The sequence below is a fragment of the Pteropus vampyrus genome, unplaced genomic scaffold, assembly GCF_000151845.1.
Source record: "Pteropus vampyrus isolate Shadow unplaced genomic scaffold, Pvam_2.0 Scaffold133, whole genome shotgun sequence".
NCBI lineage: Eukaryota > Metazoa > Chordata > Mammalia > Chiroptera > Pteropodidae > Pteropus > Pteropus vampyrus.
The window spans coordinates 2,556,452-2,574,770 of record NW_011888914.1 but is presented as its reverse complement, the minus strand read 5'-3'; the positions used below and the strand labels follow the sequence as shown (position 1 = coordinate 2,574,770).

Genomic DNA, 18,319 nt, shown 5'->3' with positions numbered 1-18,319 from the left:
TTAATCTTCTCTGATTCAATGATTCATACTGAGTTCAGTGAGGGGTTCAGCTGTACTCATTTCTCTTGCTCTACCTCAAACTTCTATTAATGTATGCCCCCTAAATGCTCTTTGCTCTCTCTCTTCTCTTCCTTCTCCTCTCTTTTCTGCCTTTTCCCCTCTCTTCTTCTTCTCCTTTATTACCTACATTATACTGCTGGCTCATATGAAGTTCACCAAAGTAAACCATTTTACTTTATGCAACTAGAAGGCTGTATTTTTCTACAGCCAACATTTATGAATTTTCATTCCTTGTAGAAGAATTAATATCACTATTTATTATACACATTCATTTATTATATATGAATATATATTTATCATATTTTATCTTGTTAAGATTCAGCACCGAGCTTCAGATATCAGATTATTCGAGCATTTATTCCAGCTCCTTCCCCAAATCCCACCAGGTTGGTAGAAGTATTTTTCTGAAGGCATTAAATCAGAAGGATGAAGAGAACTTGAAAGTTTTGGAAGTTGGAAAACAAATGACTAGCAATAACTGACACGGCAGACCTAAAAGAAATGAGAAAAAGTGAGAAGCACCAAGATTTAGCTCACATAACCTCCAAAACACGGGGTACCAGTGGTTGTATTAGGTACTTATGCAAGTCAGCTAACAGAAGGGTGGAGAGATTGGCTGAAAGTTAGACCTAAACATCCTCTCCCTCTCTGACCTGAAACAGCTTAGTGACTGACTCTTTATCATCCCAAAGATTAGCGGCTGATGCTTTAGAAAAGGTATAAGAAAGAGTCTCTGGATTGGGGAACACCAACAGAACCAAGGGATAAACTCAAAGTAGTTGCAGAAAACTTGGTGGGGGGAGGTGTAGGGGACTGAAGTTTTTTCTGGTAAAAATAGGTGGAGAATCATTTGACAATTTAAATTACTTGTATGTATAACCATGATTTAAGATTTTTTTTTTTTCCTCCAAGCTGTTATAACCTTCTTGCCTCGTTTCCTACCATTTAACACTTATGCTTTTACCTACTTTTGTGAACTGCCAATACAACGGTATTTGATCAATGACTTTATCTAGACCATAAACAAAAATTATGAATGAGGCAAGGCTGAGGCCAGACTTCTGGAGCATTCTACTAGAGATTAACTTTCTTTGCAATGACATGAAATTATTCATCAGTATTTTCCAATTCACTCAACTAATTACAAAAATCCACTTCATAACATCACGACTAAGTTCTCATTTCTCCATGTTATATATTTAAAAATATCATGAAGTATATTTTGAAATTATAATTAAATAAAATCAGATATAAATCCAGAAGGTTTATAAAGACTACTTACTTATCCATTGGCCAATAAGGTTAAAAAGTGATAAAACCACTGATTTAATGAAATACTGTGATTCAATATACAAAATAGCACAAAATTAATAAATAAGTGATAATAAAATAATCTCATGATTATTGAATTCTCCATCATCAAATCTGTAAGAAAACAGTTGTGAATTTTCAAGCTAAATGAGAAAAACCAAATTTGAAATTATTTTCCCTTAAAATAATCTCATTTGAATTTCTAAAAATATCCAGTCAAAATGAATGCATAAAATTTCCTTTCTTAATTTCAGATAATGGGAGAGGACAGCAGTTCTTTTCTATTTTAAAATTTAAATTCTATGCTTTGAGCTAGATTTGAATTACATGATAAAATTGTATTTTAATACAGGGATGAATTAATTTACGTAGTTAAGTCTCCTTTTCCCCTAATTTTTAATCAGAATCAAGAGTGTGAATGAAAAAAGCATTACCTTTGGTTCAACCAAACTGTTGATATTTAAGCATAGAGAAATGATGAGAAATTTTTTTTTCCATAATTAAGTTCACAGAGTATCTTAGGTGAAAAACTATACAACAGAAATGACATCTCAACTTACCTCTACAATAAAGGCTTTCCTCTCAGATTCACTTTCTATTTGCTTAATTGCAACATCTTTTGCTCTCCACTTAGCTTTGCAAACTACTCCAAAGGCTCCTCTTCCAACAACCTGAGTTAAAAACAAACAAACCCCCAAGAAAACCCCTATGAGAATAAAAAACAAATAGATCCAGCCCAACATATAACACTGAAGCCAGTCTGAAAGACTTATTAAAGATTTTAGGGATCATCACAATCTGGATGTGCCACTGCGCAAGCGTGAAATTTCATTAAAGTGAGGATAAATGAAATGCATTTGTTTCTATCTTTGACAGTTTATGGTCTAGACACCTCTTCATTCTCAAGTAAAACCAAAACAACAAACAAAAGACTCTTAGAGACAGGAAACAAATCAAACAGGCAAGATGAATGAAAAGATAGAAAATAGTGTGAAAAAAATAAAAAACAGGAACATATAATCAATGTTTTAAGCTAGCATATTTATGAAATTAAAAATAGCTTTGAATAATTCAGTAGGGGTAGAGGATGAAGAAAAAAGGATATAAATATAGATGATAAAAGACTGCCCACCGTGAAGGGCAGACAAGACCTGGTGCGATATATAAAATACAATAAATATATTTTGTTAAGAAAAAGAAACAAACTGGTGATACATGTTATAACATAAGTGAACCTCGAAAATACTATGCTAAGTGAAAGAAGCTAGATATGCAGGACCACATATTGTGTGATTCCACTTACACAGAATGTCCAGAAAGGGGAATTCTGAAGATAGAAAGTAGATTAACGGTTTGCCTGGGGCTAAGAGTGGAAACTGAGGTAAACTGTAAATGGGTAGGAGGAATCCTACCAAGGTGATAAATGTTTGAAAGTGATTTATGGTGATGACTGCACAACTCAGTAATTTGTACAAATCACTGTAACACTTCAAATATGTGAATTTTATGATATGTAAAATATTTCTCATTAAAGTTATTTTTAAAAATTATATAGCTTGGCCATGTATTATATTATTGTGGAAGTTAACTTATGGTGGGTGCCTCATGGGTTTATCACTCCGCTAGCCTACTTTTATAAATATTTGAAATTTGCGATAATATAAAAACAACAAAAGAATAGGTTTTGAGACTTGTTAGAACAAAATCTTTAGATTTTATTGTGAATGACCTTAGTTAAGTACCATCTACTGCAAAATTTTAACTTCCAATGGATTTAGGTACTTTCCTTTAAGCAAAAAATCTACCTCTCTATACCACTCTAGTTAATGATGTACTTCTTATGTAGGAGGCACTGAGCTAAGTGCTTTACATACATTAGCACATTTTACAGAACCCTAGGAGACAGGTACTAATGCTGTCCTCATTCTACAGGTGAAGCACTTAAGTGTAAAGAAATAAACTAACTTGCCCAAGGCTATATAGATAGTAAATAGCAAGTTTGGTATGCCCCGCAGTCTAACTCCAGAACATTAGGGATTCTAATTTGTACACCTGTATCTGTATTATGTCTCAGAAAGTGGCAGTTATATTTTTCTTTGGAGAAGGAATCTTTAGACAAAATTACATGAACAAATTCCAGGGCACAAAACTCTTCTATAACAAAGCTAGCTGTAGCTAAGGTAATTATAGACATTTCTCATGTTGCTGAATGTGTAAAACTATCCAGATTGTTAAGATTTATTGTTTACCATTTGCCAGGTACTAGTCTATGTGTTTTCATGCATTAATATATATAATCTTCCTTAATTTTAAAAATAAGTAAACCAAGTCACAGGGTTGCAAGTTGCCCAAGATCACATGGTCCAGGATTTGAAGCCCAGAATAGGTAATGACCAATTCACTCTATTCAGCCTCTGTGTATCATTGGCCTAAAGAAACCTGGGCTGCCTCTAGGCAAAAGCAGGCCAACATCTCTGGTTACTTTCCATTTTCCCTTCCCTAGCCCAGGGTACTCAGGGTCCTTCTGCTGTTTAGGCTCTTGCTCTCCTCCATATCTCTCATAAGAGAAAGAAATCAACATGCGTCATTTGCACTTGTCATCCAGTTGCTTTAACATAATTGGGCATTGGCTAAACCTGGCACTATTACAATACTGGAAGGAGCACGTCCAGGCTCTAGAACCCAATGAACTTGAGTTTGAATATATGTTCTTTCTACCTATTAGCTATTATTGCTGGGCAGGTTAACATCCCTGAGCTTCCATTTTCTCAACAGTAAGAGGGTGATGCTTACATTTTCCTCAGCGAGTATCTACAGGGTTTTATAAGTCAAAACCAGGCATTTCCTTAAATACTACAAAAGAACAATAAGTGCTTAGAGTTGGGGATGAATCAGTGTAAGGAGATGCACTACTAATTTCTATCACAATTAACCATAGCAAACGGGTCCTAAAACAAATTTCAACTTTATGGCAACATTAGGGTAAGAAGATATAAATGGAGACTGGACTACTTACTGATATTACTAAGAAATAATGACTATGAAATAATTTACTATATTCTTCAACCATGGATTTACAAATACATCAAAGCAACTTGTACTTAGTAGGTCTCTTGTTCCATTTTCCTAGTCTTAGGAATGTTCACACAAGGACTCCAACATCATATTGGTGTATCAGGCACAAAAACTGTTTTAGGTTTGTATGGCTAATTATGATGCACAAGTGCCACCTAGTGCTGAGATGATGGCTGACTCTGAGCTTTCAACTTAAAACCATGGGAACAAAATATGTGCAAATAAAGACATGATAAACTTTCTTATGCTTAATAAAGCAATTTTTTGGAACACTGAAATATGAAACAGGCATATTCATGTAAGATGAGAACCCATAACCTTAAGAAGCCTCCGCATTATGGCCATTAGTTATTTTACACATACTGTGAAACAATAAATCTAAAAATAATGATTAAAAAAGTCTAAGATGCCCAGAGTTGTATACATAAACTGAATTACATGGCAGGAAAAATAACTGCTTTGAATTCAAAGGAATGAGGTTAAAAGCACATAGTCAATGTTTAAAAAATTTAAACTGTATACCTAATGATCCTGATCACCAATTCCAATGTATGTATGTGAGGAGATTACTCCACACAATCAAGCAATTCTCAGATACCAACTGGGTGTCCTATGATTCAACTCAGTTCTGGTACTACCTACCTGGAGTTAGCATCAGATCTCATATGTTAAGGGCTCAATTCTACAAGAATGCCCCCCACCTCAACTTCAGCTGCCAGTCACAGGTCCACATTGTCACCTGTGCTTCTGACTAACTACCTGTAGTTCAGAGGTTCCAATGACCCCCTCCTTGGGTTCAATTAATTTGCTAGAGCAGAACTCAGACAAATATTTTACTTACTAGATTTCCAGTTTATTATAAAAGAATATAACTCAGGAACAGCCAGATGGAAAAGATGCATAGGCAAGGTATGCAGAAAGGGCACAAAGCTCCCATGTCCAATTTCTGCAACACTCTCCTTCAATCTCCATGTATTCACAAATCTGGAAGCTCTCTAAACCTTGTCCTTTGGGTGTTCATAGAGGCTTCATTACACAAGCATGGATTAAATCACTGTCTATTGATTCAGCCTTTATCCCGTCTACACTCTCTGGAAGTCAGGGAGGTGGAAATGAATCTTCTAATCAGATGATTGTTTCTCCAGGCAACCAGCCCCCATCTTCAGGAGTGGTCCAAAAGGAACCGCATCACCGTAACAAAAGACACACGAAGACATCCTTATTGTTCTCATCACTTAGGAAATTCAGAGAGTTTGGGGTGCTGTGAACAAATAACCTTGGACAAAGACCAAATATATATGAAAAATATTCTGGTCATCTAAATGCCCAAGTAAATATTTCTTATAAACCGCCACAGTGTAGCATCAAAAAAAAAATTCTCACTTTTTCAAACGGCATAAATGAAGAGATATTAAGAGTAAAAAAAAAAAAGATATAAAGAATTGACCCCTGTACCTTCATAGGATGAAAGTGAGGTAGAGAAGAAATTCAAGACATGACAATAGTACTTAAACAATTTTTAAACACCAGCTGACTATAAGAGTACATGATGGTGGCTAAAGAACCACCCCTTCCGCTTCTGGGACAGGCTTAGGGAGGGATTAGAGGGACAAAAGGACGTGTCCCCCCACTCCTCACTGAAATCTCCAGAAGGAGGCAGTCTCAAAGAATACGCTTTGCCAACAGGGAAGCTACAAAGGAATAAGGGTGGCAAGGAAGATATACAGAGGGAGACCTTTACTCAGGTTCTCTCGGCCCCACTAGGACATGGAAGTGATACAGAAAAATCCTGCCAAGAGAAAAGCACAGTAATTGAAAATTAAAGAGTCTCCTGATTGTAGGAAGGAGGTTGTTGTAGGGCACAGTGTTGGAATCTATATTAGAGGATGCGAGATGGCAGACATCTCAAATACAGGGAGAATGCAGAGCTCAGCTGAGTCTGAGAGGATCAATAAAAGCCATAGGGGAAGGCCTAGTTGGCAAGCAGGGAGAAATGGGGTAAGGTCTCAGGGAGAAATGGGGTAAGGTCTCATGCTTTTAAGAGATAAAAATGAGGCTTACGCCAAGAGAACAATAAACCTCATCTGTTTACTCCTTAAACCAATATTTCTTGAATGTCTGCTACATTCAGAGATATAGCAGTTGGGATACCAGAGATATAGCAATAAATAAGACAAAATTCCTGATCTATATGGAACGTGCTTTCAATTAAGGGGAGAGGAGATGAAGACAGTCAATAGCCAAAAAGAGAAATACGAAAAATATCAGATTGTAAAAAAATGCCAGGTAGAAAATAAAGAAATAGGATGATATCATAAAGAGACTAGTGGAAAGTTCAGTTGAGATAGTATAGGAAGGCTATCTGAGGTTACTAACTTGATATTTGAATGACACAAGGAACAAATGAAAGAAAAAATAACTGTTGTAAAGGCCCTAAGCAGGCTGGGGCGGGGCGGGGCGGGGGCACACTTCATTCCCTATTCAATAATATTCAACCCCATCTATAGGCTAGTCGGGATCCTAGGTGCTCAAGATATAGAAGTGAATAAACAAACCCAACTCCTTGTTCTTAACTGCTTATATTCTCATAGAGGAAGACAAAGAGGAAACAAGATATATAAGAAAAAGATATATTTTAGAAAATGATAAATGTGCTAAGAAAAAAGCATAATTGTGTGTATGTGTGTGCACGTACACGTGTATTCACTCTCCCAACCCAATTTTAAACAGGGTAGTCCTGCAAGGCCTCCCTGAGAAAGATGACATTTTAGTGATGACCTAGAGAAATAGTGTTCAGTGTAGGTGATGGATAATGGGAGAAGTGAAGACTGAAGCAAGATGAGGCTGGAAAGACAGGCAGAGTCTGGATCCTGAATGGCAATCTGCACCATAAAAAGGAGTTTGAATTTCAGTCTAAGTGCAATGGGAAGTCAATTGGAGCGATTCAAGGAGGAAAGATGTGATATGATTTTACACTAAAAAAATCACTCTCACTCTTACGTGAAGAATTGACTGTAGAGAAGCTAGAGTATATAGAGACCAGGCAGGAGGGCTATTATAGCAGCCCAAACAAGGAGGAATAGCTGTGAAGACCAGGTTGATGATAGTAAAGAAAAACAGACAAATCTGATATGGTTTACACGTAGAGTCAAAAGACCGTGTTGACAGTCTGCACACAGGCAGAATGGATGGAGAGGGAAAAAGATGAATAAAGGATAACATCTAGATTAGGCAACAGTTGAATGAAGGATAAGAAAGAATGGAGCAAGCAGATTTTTAATTAACAGGTCTGTTTTAGTCATACAAAGTTTAAGATGCCTATTAGAAATCTAGGTGGAGATATCAAGAAAGTAGAAACATGAGTCAGAGAGAAGACAGGAAGGAGATAAAAACTTGGGAGAGTCATCAGCTTTTAAGTGGTATTTCAAGTCAATCAATTGGGTGAGATCACCAAAAAACAATATGTAAATACTGGGGTCCCAGAACTGAGCTTTGAAGTACTTCATTTTGAACACAACCAGGGGAGAAAGAACCAGTTCATAAGGTAGCACGCAAACCAGGAAAGTCACAAGGAGCCAAGAAAAGAGTTTCAAGTACAAAGCAGATATAAAACCAACAAAAGCATTATGCCAATGGCTCTTAAAGTGTGGTTTCTGGGTCAGAAGCATCGGCATCACCCGGAAATTTGTGAGAAATGTAAATTCTCAGGTTCCAACCCAGAGTTACCGAGTTTGAGGGTATGGCACTCTGTTTTAATAAGCCCTTCAGGTGATTCTAATGTTAGAGAATGACTGTATTAGGTTATATTAAAAATATAATTAACTGTGAGATATGATACTTCGGTGGAAGCTATTACACACACCAGAAAGTTCTCCCCTGCTGTTGATATTATTTACGGATGTTTTCCAGAAAATTGAGATGCAATCTTGGGCAGAAAGAAAGGAGAAGAATTCTTGTGAGCAATCCAAAGTTTCTCTTGACACACTGTAGATCAATCAGTAGAAACGGGTGGCACAGAAGGCAAATTGACACACACTGACAACTGAGGTAAACAGTGAAAAACTTAATATTCAAATTACAAAACACTGAAAGGAAGTCACTTTTTACTTACTATCAAATTTCTAATTCTAGTTCATAAATCAAAAATGCTTTTTGGATTGCATTTTTATCTGAATAAAATAAGTTTCTTGGCCACATTAACAATTATTTTGAATGACAGCTTTCTCCAAAGATCAATTTTCACCAAGAGTGTAAAAAAGGGCACACATCCAAATTACAAGTATCTCCTCCATCACACACATCCATCTAAAATGGTGAACCTAGAAATAAATATTTCAGATATTTTTCACAATCTCTCATCTGTAAAAATAGAAGAACAGAGGAATGCAAAGAGGACTTTGGTTTTAAAGGGAAAGTCGATTTAGAAATATTTCCTTCTAAAGTTATGTTTTCTAAATTAAAATGTTCTTAGGTTAATTCCCCTAAAATATACATCTTTCCCCCCATGATTTAGTTCTCTTGGTTTTAAGTCTAGAACTTTAATCTCATATAAAGCAGATTTAAATTTAATTTCTTAATAAAAGCATAATAAAAATATGAAACATGGTGTGTAGAATATATCCATGTAATTGGCATTGAAAGGCACAAAAATCAAAACCACAATTTGGTGTGTTTGTGTTTGTATAAAAAGTAACTCTTAAAAACTAATTTCCCTAAGATGGAATACTCTGTTTCTTCATCTAAGCAAGGTTATTAAAACAAAACAAAACAAAACAAAACCCTAAACTAAACTAAATGGAAAAGGATGTATGCCTTTACGCTTTTAATTTCCTATGAAATAATTCTTCTTAATTGTCCTCAATTCATGTTATTTTTAGTTCAATGACTATAGCTCTCAGTTTGGTTTGGCCCTGTTCTGTGGACTATGTGAATGGACTCTGGCTACACTGCCATTGCTTTGGCTAGAAATTTGGAACATGACAGAACAAGCATAGATCATACATTTATTAGTTAGAACTTGAAGACTCCAACTATTTCAGAACTTCGATATCTATTAATATGCTGTGGCAGAGTGGAACTGCCACATGCTGACAAGACAGCCCTGATAACACAAAAGTAAAGCTTTGATTATTCGAACTTTCTTTTGAATTTTTCATGCAGTCTTTTAAATCCTGCCATAAGACATCTGACCCATTTAATAGGCTTTTCTTTCAAATATGTTTGTATCTCTTAAGCTACACGTGCACAATATGAAAGTTATTGCTGTGGCTACCCTTTCGCTGTGATAAAAAAATTCTGATCTACTGAAACCAGTGATCACTAAATTTCACATAAAAGAGTTTATTAATAATTCTGGATATTCATTTTAATACTAATAAATTTACAGACTCAGTTTAATTCAGGCAATTATAAATTAGGTTTTTCTCTATTGTCAGCTGCGCATACACTTATAACCTAAAACTACAAAATATACATCACTGCCAAAGTTCTTTCTCTATTTCTCTCTAAAACAAAGCCTTTGTGTGTCTCTATAATAAGACTTAAGAACAAAGATATACTGCAATGATTATATGTGCATTGTTCACATGCTATCCTTGAGGTCAACACTGTGAGTCTCCCTTTTAAAAAGCAACCAAGACAAATAAGGTCTTTTTTGTATCTTAGTAAAGGACCACAATACCTGGTTTACACACAGCACCTGACCCTTTACAGCAGGGGTCCCCAACCCCTGGGCCGTGGACTGGTACTGCTCCTTGGCCTGTTAGGAACTGGGCTGCACAGCAGGAGGTGAGTGGCAGGTGAGAGAACCAAGCTTCATTCCCAGGGCTAACATCACCACCTCAGCTCCACCTCAGATCATCAGGCATAAGATTCTCACAGGTTCCTGGTGCCAAAAAGGTTGGGGACTGCTGCTTTACAGCTTCTTTTAAACCTGCTAAACAAAGGTATTTACTAGGTATACTGGAGTGTTACAGAATCAACATCTGGAAAGAGAATCAGATTTCACTTCTAGTATAAATGCTGCCTTAGCCAAATCACTAATTGAGCTTAACCTCTGGTTTTATCACATGTGATATTATAGAACCAGAAGGGCAATATATTCTCTTGATTATGCTGTGATAACTTCATTTACTCATTCAACAAATATTCACAATCTTCTAGGTGGTAGGCATTGGAGTTACAAGTGTAAATAAGGAACCTTTCATTTTGCTGGGGGACACACAATTTTGGTTACTGGTAAGTACTATGAAGAATAATAGAAGTGATACCTTAACTATATGCATCTACTAAATGACTGCATATCTGGCTTGTAGTTGGAGTATTTTTTTTACATAGTTTCTCAATGAATTGATATAATACCAATACAATTACACTGTTATTTCATAAATATAGAATATGATTTTCTATATTTATAGGTAATATCCTTGTAACATATAAAATATTAAAAACAATATAAATACTTTTTGTTTCTGGTCACCTTTCTTTGTTCCCTTGTTCATGATTTTAAACAAGAAGCAGAATCTAAGTTGAGCAATAGAGTGCCCGTGGGCACTCTGGATCATATAACACTGTTTTAATACATGCAAGGGAAGAATATGATGGAAATCATGTAATGGCTTCAAAATGAGAAAGGTCCAAATTCAATCTTTAAAATGCAAACAAACTGGGTGTTAAAAAACAATGAAATCCACAAAACTAAATGACTGCCTAACATTAGAAATTTTCATTTAAAAACAAAAATCTAATTCTCAGGAATGTCCTAAATATACCAAAGAAAGGTTGAAATATTATTTAAACTGAAGAAGGGTCTTTGGAAATATAAAAACCTAATTAGGAGCTAAATGGCTTTGGGGGAAGAGCTGAAAAGTGAAAAATGTCTCCTTTGTAACTTTCATTATTTCAAGAATGTAAAATGCTTTAGAAAGCAGTGTGCAAAAACTAAGGTTGTTAGGATCAAATGATGTAAGTCAGTGAAAGCCATCTGGTAGACCATGAAGTACAAGTTATTATTATAAAACAATCTGTAGTCTACAAGTATGACAGTTTGCCAGAGTAGACGTAAATGCTTATTTAAAAACTGCAATTCTTTTATACTGACTCACTGAATTTTTATTCTTAAAAAAGAAAGAATGTTAGCCATGAAAGCTGGATCAACTATCCCCCTCTGAAAAAGGAATTTATCATAGCCTCAATAGAAAAAACAAAAACACACAGACAAAGAAAAATTCCCCCCTCTTTTCAAAATACAGGTCCTTCTTTTAGCCATGTGACCTTAAAGCAGGTCACTGTTCCTCTCCGGAACTCAAGTTTCCTAGTAATGTGTCAGGCACTGTGTTGGGTGTTTTGCGTATACTGCCTAATAGGATCTATTATACACACAAAATGAAATAAAAATTACCCCTACTTTACAGTTAAGGAAACTAAAGCTCAAAGGGGTTAGAAAATTTACTTCAAATTACACAGCTATTAAGTGGCACAGCTGATAAACCCGGTCATTCGTCTATCTCCAAAGGTTTTGCGCTCCCACTATCGTTATTTTGTAAAATAAGGTTGTTCCCAGTGATCTGTAAGGTTACTTTATGAGATATAACAAAAAGATTAAGTAATCAATTAGTCTTCCAAAACATGCATAGAAAAATACTTATTTGTTAAATGATAATTATCTCACTACCTTTGGCTTGCCACTACCTAAAAATATTTTGGATTTTTAAAGTAGAGATAACCGAGGGTCTGTGATATAGGACGTACAGGGTTCTTCGTGGCATAAGGCAAAGTACTTAATAAATTCTAAAATTGATAAGTAAATGGCAACTGATAGGTACTAGTTTCAATCTAAGTTTTAACACTTTCCGAAGTGTATCTTTAAAAAATATATACAGTTCTTACTTTTCTAAATGTTATGGTCCTTAGAACCAATATACTCTGTAAATTTGAAAAGAATCAATGTACTAAAAGCACATTATTACCTTCCTTATAATAAATTACTACAGAATAAAGAATAGATTCAGATTTTCTAACAGCGATTTCTAGTCTGGTGTTACATTCTAGTTGTCACCGAAATCATTAGTTATCTCTTCAGAATGCTATTTTTCATCGTAGATCAGTCTATATTACTACTGCTGAAATTCATCTAAATTAGTCCAACCGAAGGCAGAACATTTAACAATACGATTACTGCTCTATGGAATCGGCGAAACAAACTATTCGATTCTTCGGGAAACACTTTGTTAGACATGTAGCTGTTAATTTATCAAGCATTTACTGAGTACTACGTGCCAGGCAGAGCCAAATGTGGAACATAATAGTACAATCCTTGGCCCTTAAGAACACCACGTCTTAGTGAACTGAAACTCCAAAACGGACACGGTCTTGGATGAATTTACTTACAAATAAGAGAACTGGGGACCACAATGTCTCACCAGTTAATCCTCTTGTTTGAGATGACCCAAATCCAGACACCAGAGTATCAAATCCAAACTCGAGTGCCGAAATGAGAAAAAAAAAGAGAGCTACCCCAGCAGCTGAACGCGAAGAGTCCCTACTACACTACGTCTCTGTGAGGCTCCTTGGTTAACCCTGCGGGGCTCCACAAATCAAGGGACTGCAGAGGCGCCTTAAGAATCGGAACCAGGCACAGGCGGGACCGGCAGGGGCCGGCGCCTGAGTGCCGGGCCTCGCTCACCTCTTCCACTTCGATCTCCTTGTAGTCGATCTCTTCAAAGTTGAGGACTTGGGAGGGGGCTTCGATCATGTCACCGGCAGAAGACGAAGAGGAGGAGGAAGCGGCGGAGGCTGTAGACATGATCCCTCGCGGAGCCCGGGGGGCCCGGGGAGGTTGCCTCCCGGACACTCCGGGGGAGGCCGCGCCCACCCGTCTCCGGACCGGCTTTCAGCCTGGAGCCACCGCGATCCCTGGAGTGGACAGGGGGAGCGGCCAGAGCCGAGTCCCCACTCCAGCTCCGCTGCGTTTTCCGCCGCCGGGCCCTGCCCACTAGACTTCCGGTTCCGGCCTGAAATCGGAAACAGGAGGGCTGCGAGCTCAAGGAAGGGGAGGGGAGAATTTTGTAACAGACAGAAAAAAGGAGGACAGTTTTGACGGTGGGGTGGGGGAGGGTAAGAGGCTAGCGTGGATCTGTAGAACAAATTTCGCGAGATCTTTGTTAAAGGACCGCAGCAATAAGATGATACCGCGAGACCTGACGCTCTGACGTAATTAAAATGCGCAAACGGAAGTAGCGCAGAGCATGACGGAATTTCAGAGCGGTTGGTTCTTTAGGAACTAGCGGGAAAAATAAAAGCTATGGCTTCAACTGCGCTTCGTGAACAATGTTAGGGACCCAATCCCTTTTCTCTCAGAGACCTGCAGACGGCCGGAGTAGTGTTGGACTGAGATTTTGTGATGAAGCTTACTTTTTAGTTTCACCCCCTAAGCTAAGCTGAACTGTTTCTTTAAGAAGCCTTGGAAAATATGTTTCCTTCAATGTGGTATATGGAAAGCCTTTGTTACTGTTACTTTGAGCCAGTCCCTGACTCTGTAAGAGATTCTAAAGAAAATAATACGGAGCGAACCTGAATAATAATATATAGGCCGAGTTCCCAGGAACATCAGTTAATATTAGGTAAGGCAGATCCTTGTAATTTGACATAATTCGTTGTGTTCATCTGAAGTTAGGTATAATAGTACATATAGAGTGATTAACTTCCGTAATTAAAGTCTTTTTTTTTTTTAAGTAAGGTTTTATTGAGCCAAAATAGCCAAAAAGAAGGCTGGTCTTGGGGCATGAAGTCTAAACCACCAGAAGTATGGCTAGGTAGGAAAGACAGTATGTCCATCGTCCCAGCATTTTGCGAGCGTTTTTTATACATCAAGTAGGGGGGAAGAAAGAGGTCATCTTAAAGAATTTACATTAGCTATAGGCCAAGGGGTGGGAGAAGGTGAAGCGGAGCCAGCTCTGAGATAGGTCCACATAAAGAAATGTTTGCTCCTGTGTATTGGTGGTGGACGGCAGTAAGGGAAGTCCACGTGTAAATAAGCGGAGGGTCCTGGAGTTAGATGGTGCCTGGGTAAAATAATCCGTAAATAGCCACTTGGAAATTAATCTAAAGTTCCAACAGGAATTTGAGCAGTCTTGTTAGCTTGCTAGCAGCCTTTAATGAAGAGTTGTTTCTCTTACTCTCTGGTCGCTTTAATTTAGACCGTCTCAGAATTTTCTCCTTGTCAAAAATAATTATGATCCTCACAAGCTAGTAGAACCTAGGTCAATGTATTTCCACGGAAGTTTGTAGTACGCGTGTTGTGCTATCAACATGATTTTTAGTTATAAAATAGCTGCTAAACTTTATTTGGTCAGTTTGACCTGATGCCTAACTAGGAAAATTGGAGTTAGAGATGAAAGCTTAAGGACCAAGGATGAAACCCTGAGAATGTCAAATTTTAAGTCTCAGTACCAGACCAAAAAGGAACAGAGAGGTAGATAGTGAGAGAAATGGTGATCTGAATATCACTGGAGGAGAGCTTTCCAATTAAGGAGTAGGCAACCAAATAAATGCCGTACAGAAGTTAAGTTAAACACATTCGGGACTGTGAACAGGTTATTGAATATGGCAATCAAGTTAGGAACTCCCAGAAAACATTCTGTCATTTCTAATTTGTAGTTTGCACTTGATGGATGGATAAACGAATTAAAAAAAAATTTTCCTATTATACACCCTTTGGATGATTTTACCCAGGATCATGACTACCTATACCACTTTTATGATGATGACTTCCAATCTCTTCCCAGTGCTCAAATTTTCCCTAAATTCTGGACCTATTGGGCATTTCTATTTAGATGTAACATAAACACACCTACATTTCAAAATTCCAAAAGCAAATTTGAAAGTTATCACTCCCCACTAATTTGTTCAGTGTGCATTTTTTATTTCCATGAAGGATCCTGTCATCTACTTAGTTGTCCAAGTGATAAATCAGGGCTTTATTTCCACATGTAAAATGATGCTTAATAACCAAATTGAAGCAGATTAAGTCAATGGGATAGCCATTTTACCTGTCGTTTCTCTACTCGAATATCAAACTAGAACGATCACCACTTAACTTTGTGCTCTCACTCTACCAATTGTATCTGATTTCTCTTTAACACCTTGATCTTAATACAGTGGATGCTACCAAGTGGGAAATCAAGAAATATTTGTTATATGTTCTGGATGAATGAATAGTGTTTACCAGTCCTCCCTTTCCCTGGAATGTAAGATCTGTTTTTTTATATCTTCATTTTAGGACTAGAATTCTGCTGACGAGGGACTAATCACTAGAATAACCATAGTGCTTGATTTTTTTCTCCCCAAGACTTTGTTATAAAGAATTTCAAACAGAAAAGTTGAAAGAATTTCACAGTGAAAACATATATTTACCATCAAGATTCTACCATTAACGTTTTACTATGCTTGCTTTATCATACATCTGTCCATCAGTCCATCTAACCATATGTACACATACCTATTTTTGTTTGATGCCTTTCAAAGTGAATTTCCTACATGATTTTGAATATCTACCCCAATACTTCTCCTTCTGTATTTTATCCACTGATTTGGGCTCCTGACATTGATACTAGTTGAAAATCAATTCATGTCATTTGCTTGCAGACCACTTTTTTTTTTGCGGGGGGGTTTGGAGGGGGCGGAGGGAAGAGTGGTCTGCTTAACACCTTTTCACTAAGTTCTGATAATAAAATCCTAGCAGTGTTCATGTCTCCATCCAAGGTCCAGTCTACCTCTCCCATTTTGTGACTTGATTATATGAGCTGGTAAATTCCCATTTTTCATTTATGATTGAAGTTGTATTTTTGTCACTTGTAATCAAAGAATCCTAAGTACAGCTGACCCTGAACATCATGGGTTTGAAATCTGTGGGTCCACTTTATACATTGATCTATGCCATATTATAAAGGGATCTTGAGCATCAACAGATTTTGGTGTTTGTGAGGGATACTGGATATCAATGGCAATTAAGATTTTGGGGAGTCAAACGTTATGTGTGGATTTTCAATTGCGTAGTGAGTCAGTACCACTAGCCCCCGTGTTGTTCAAGGGTCAACTGTAATACGGAGGAAAGAGGGTGGGGAGCCGAACCCCCCTTAGTTCACCTCAATTTTGACTTTGCATCCCCTTTAGCTCTTATGAGTTAAAGATGGAAGCTTGGGCCTCACAATTTCATGTCAACTTCAGTCTCCAATCTGTCATGTTTCCACAAATTTCCAGAGATGTGTATCAAACTATTTAAGTATTCTCCTTGAAGTCCCTCCCAGTTTGAGTACTCTCTCCACCCACCCTCATGTCAGTTACCTAATAACTCCTCTCTAACCTTCAACATTGTCTTCATTTTTAACCCTTTTGCACTATCCAGAAGATGAGAGCCAAAAAGAGTTTCAATATTTATTCCCACCGTCTCTTTGCATGTTCTAAATGGGATTCTCATTTTACTTGGCTCATTTTGGATATGAGGGTATCTGGCATCTATTTTCCAGGAGGCTTAGAAGAAACAGACTAAAATGGTTCTACTTCAGTAGTGTTCTATTGCATTTGCAGATACATAATACATCAAATAGAGTTCCATAGTTTATCAGTTAGCATGACTTTTGTTACAAGTAACAGGTAATTCAACACAAAATGGCTTAAACAATAAAGGGGATTTATTGGCTTAGTTAAGTGGAAAGTCAAGAGCTAGAACAGTCTTCAGGTGTTAGCATCAATTAATGATAGCATCAATAATGAGTTTTCATTATTGCCTTTTGCCTTTTGCCATTACTCTAGAACAGTGTTTCTCATTTTTTTCTTATTATTGCCCCCTGAAAGAGTTTTATAAGACTATTTCTTAAAATGAAATCCTACCATTTGCAATGACATGGATGGACCTAGAGGTTATGCTGAATGAAATAAGAGTAAGATAAATACCATACAATTTCACTTATCTGTGGAACCTAAGGAACAAAAAGAACAAACTAATCAACAATAGACTCACAAATACAGAGGACAACCTGGTGACTGTCAGAGAGGAAAGGAGTTGGGGAACTGGGAGAAAGGGATGAAGGGTTAAAGAAGTACAAATTAATAGAGAGATGGTCACAGGGATGGGGAGTACAGCATAGGGAATGTAGTCAGCAGTAATGTCATGGCTATGTGTAGAGCCAGAAGGAAGATAGAGTAATCAGGGGCATCATTTCATAAACTATATAAATGTCTAATCAATGTACTGTACACATGAAAATATGATCAAATAAATTTGAAAAAAAGACTATTTCTTTGTGCCCCCAAAGTTTTAATACACAGTACCACAGTTTATGTACTGTGCGCATATTTCTGATTTACACATAAAAAGTAAGATTTTTTTTCCTCTCTCCAATTTTTATCCCTTTGGAGGTGATATCACCCCCACTTAGAATGAAGTTTCATTTTTCATATGATGTTTTCATATGTCATTGACTTTCCAGTACAATGACAGAGAGCATCTCTTGGTTGTTAGCCATCTCAGAAGATCAGGGATCTTTCTTTTTCAAAAGACATTGGAAACTGTACCTTGGGTGAAGAATGGAGGACAGGAGGTTTGAGGTTGCAAATATCTTGTTTAGCTTTGATGCAGAACTCACTGAAGCATTGGCTTGGAGAAGGAACAGCTGCTAACCAGAAGAAAAATGAAAATTTAGGAGGAGTAAAGCAGAGAATGTTTGCTGGGTATGCAACCAACAAATGTTCATAAGTCTATTCAGGTTAAGCTCTATACCTAGAAAGTGCTATCTTTACTCCCTGTCCCCGAATCAAACTAGCCCATCCTGATCAAATATTCTTTCCAAGAAGTTCAGAAATAGTTTGCTGTTGT

General features: G+C 37.1%; 1 protein-coding gene across 1 annotated transcript in view; it reads right to left on the bottom strand.

Moving 5' to 3' along the window:
• The window catches only part of MAP3K7 (mitogen-activated protein kinase kinase kinase 7), a 60,920-nt gene extending 47,387 nt beyond the window's left edge, over window positions 1-13,533 (bottom strand). Inside the window, exons 1-2 of the mRNA XM_023534839.1 lie at window positions 13,130-13,533; window positions 1,932-2,042 (exon numbers count right to left, since the gene is read on the bottom strand). Coding sequence (XP_023390607.1) covers window positions 1,932-2,042; window positions 13,130-13,249 — 231 coding nt within the window. The 5' untranslated portion in view covers window positions 13,250-13,533. The remainder of the gene's footprint in view (window positions 1-1,931; window positions 2,043-13,129) is intronic.
• Between the last annotated feature and the right edge of the window lie 4,786 nt (window positions 13,534-18,319).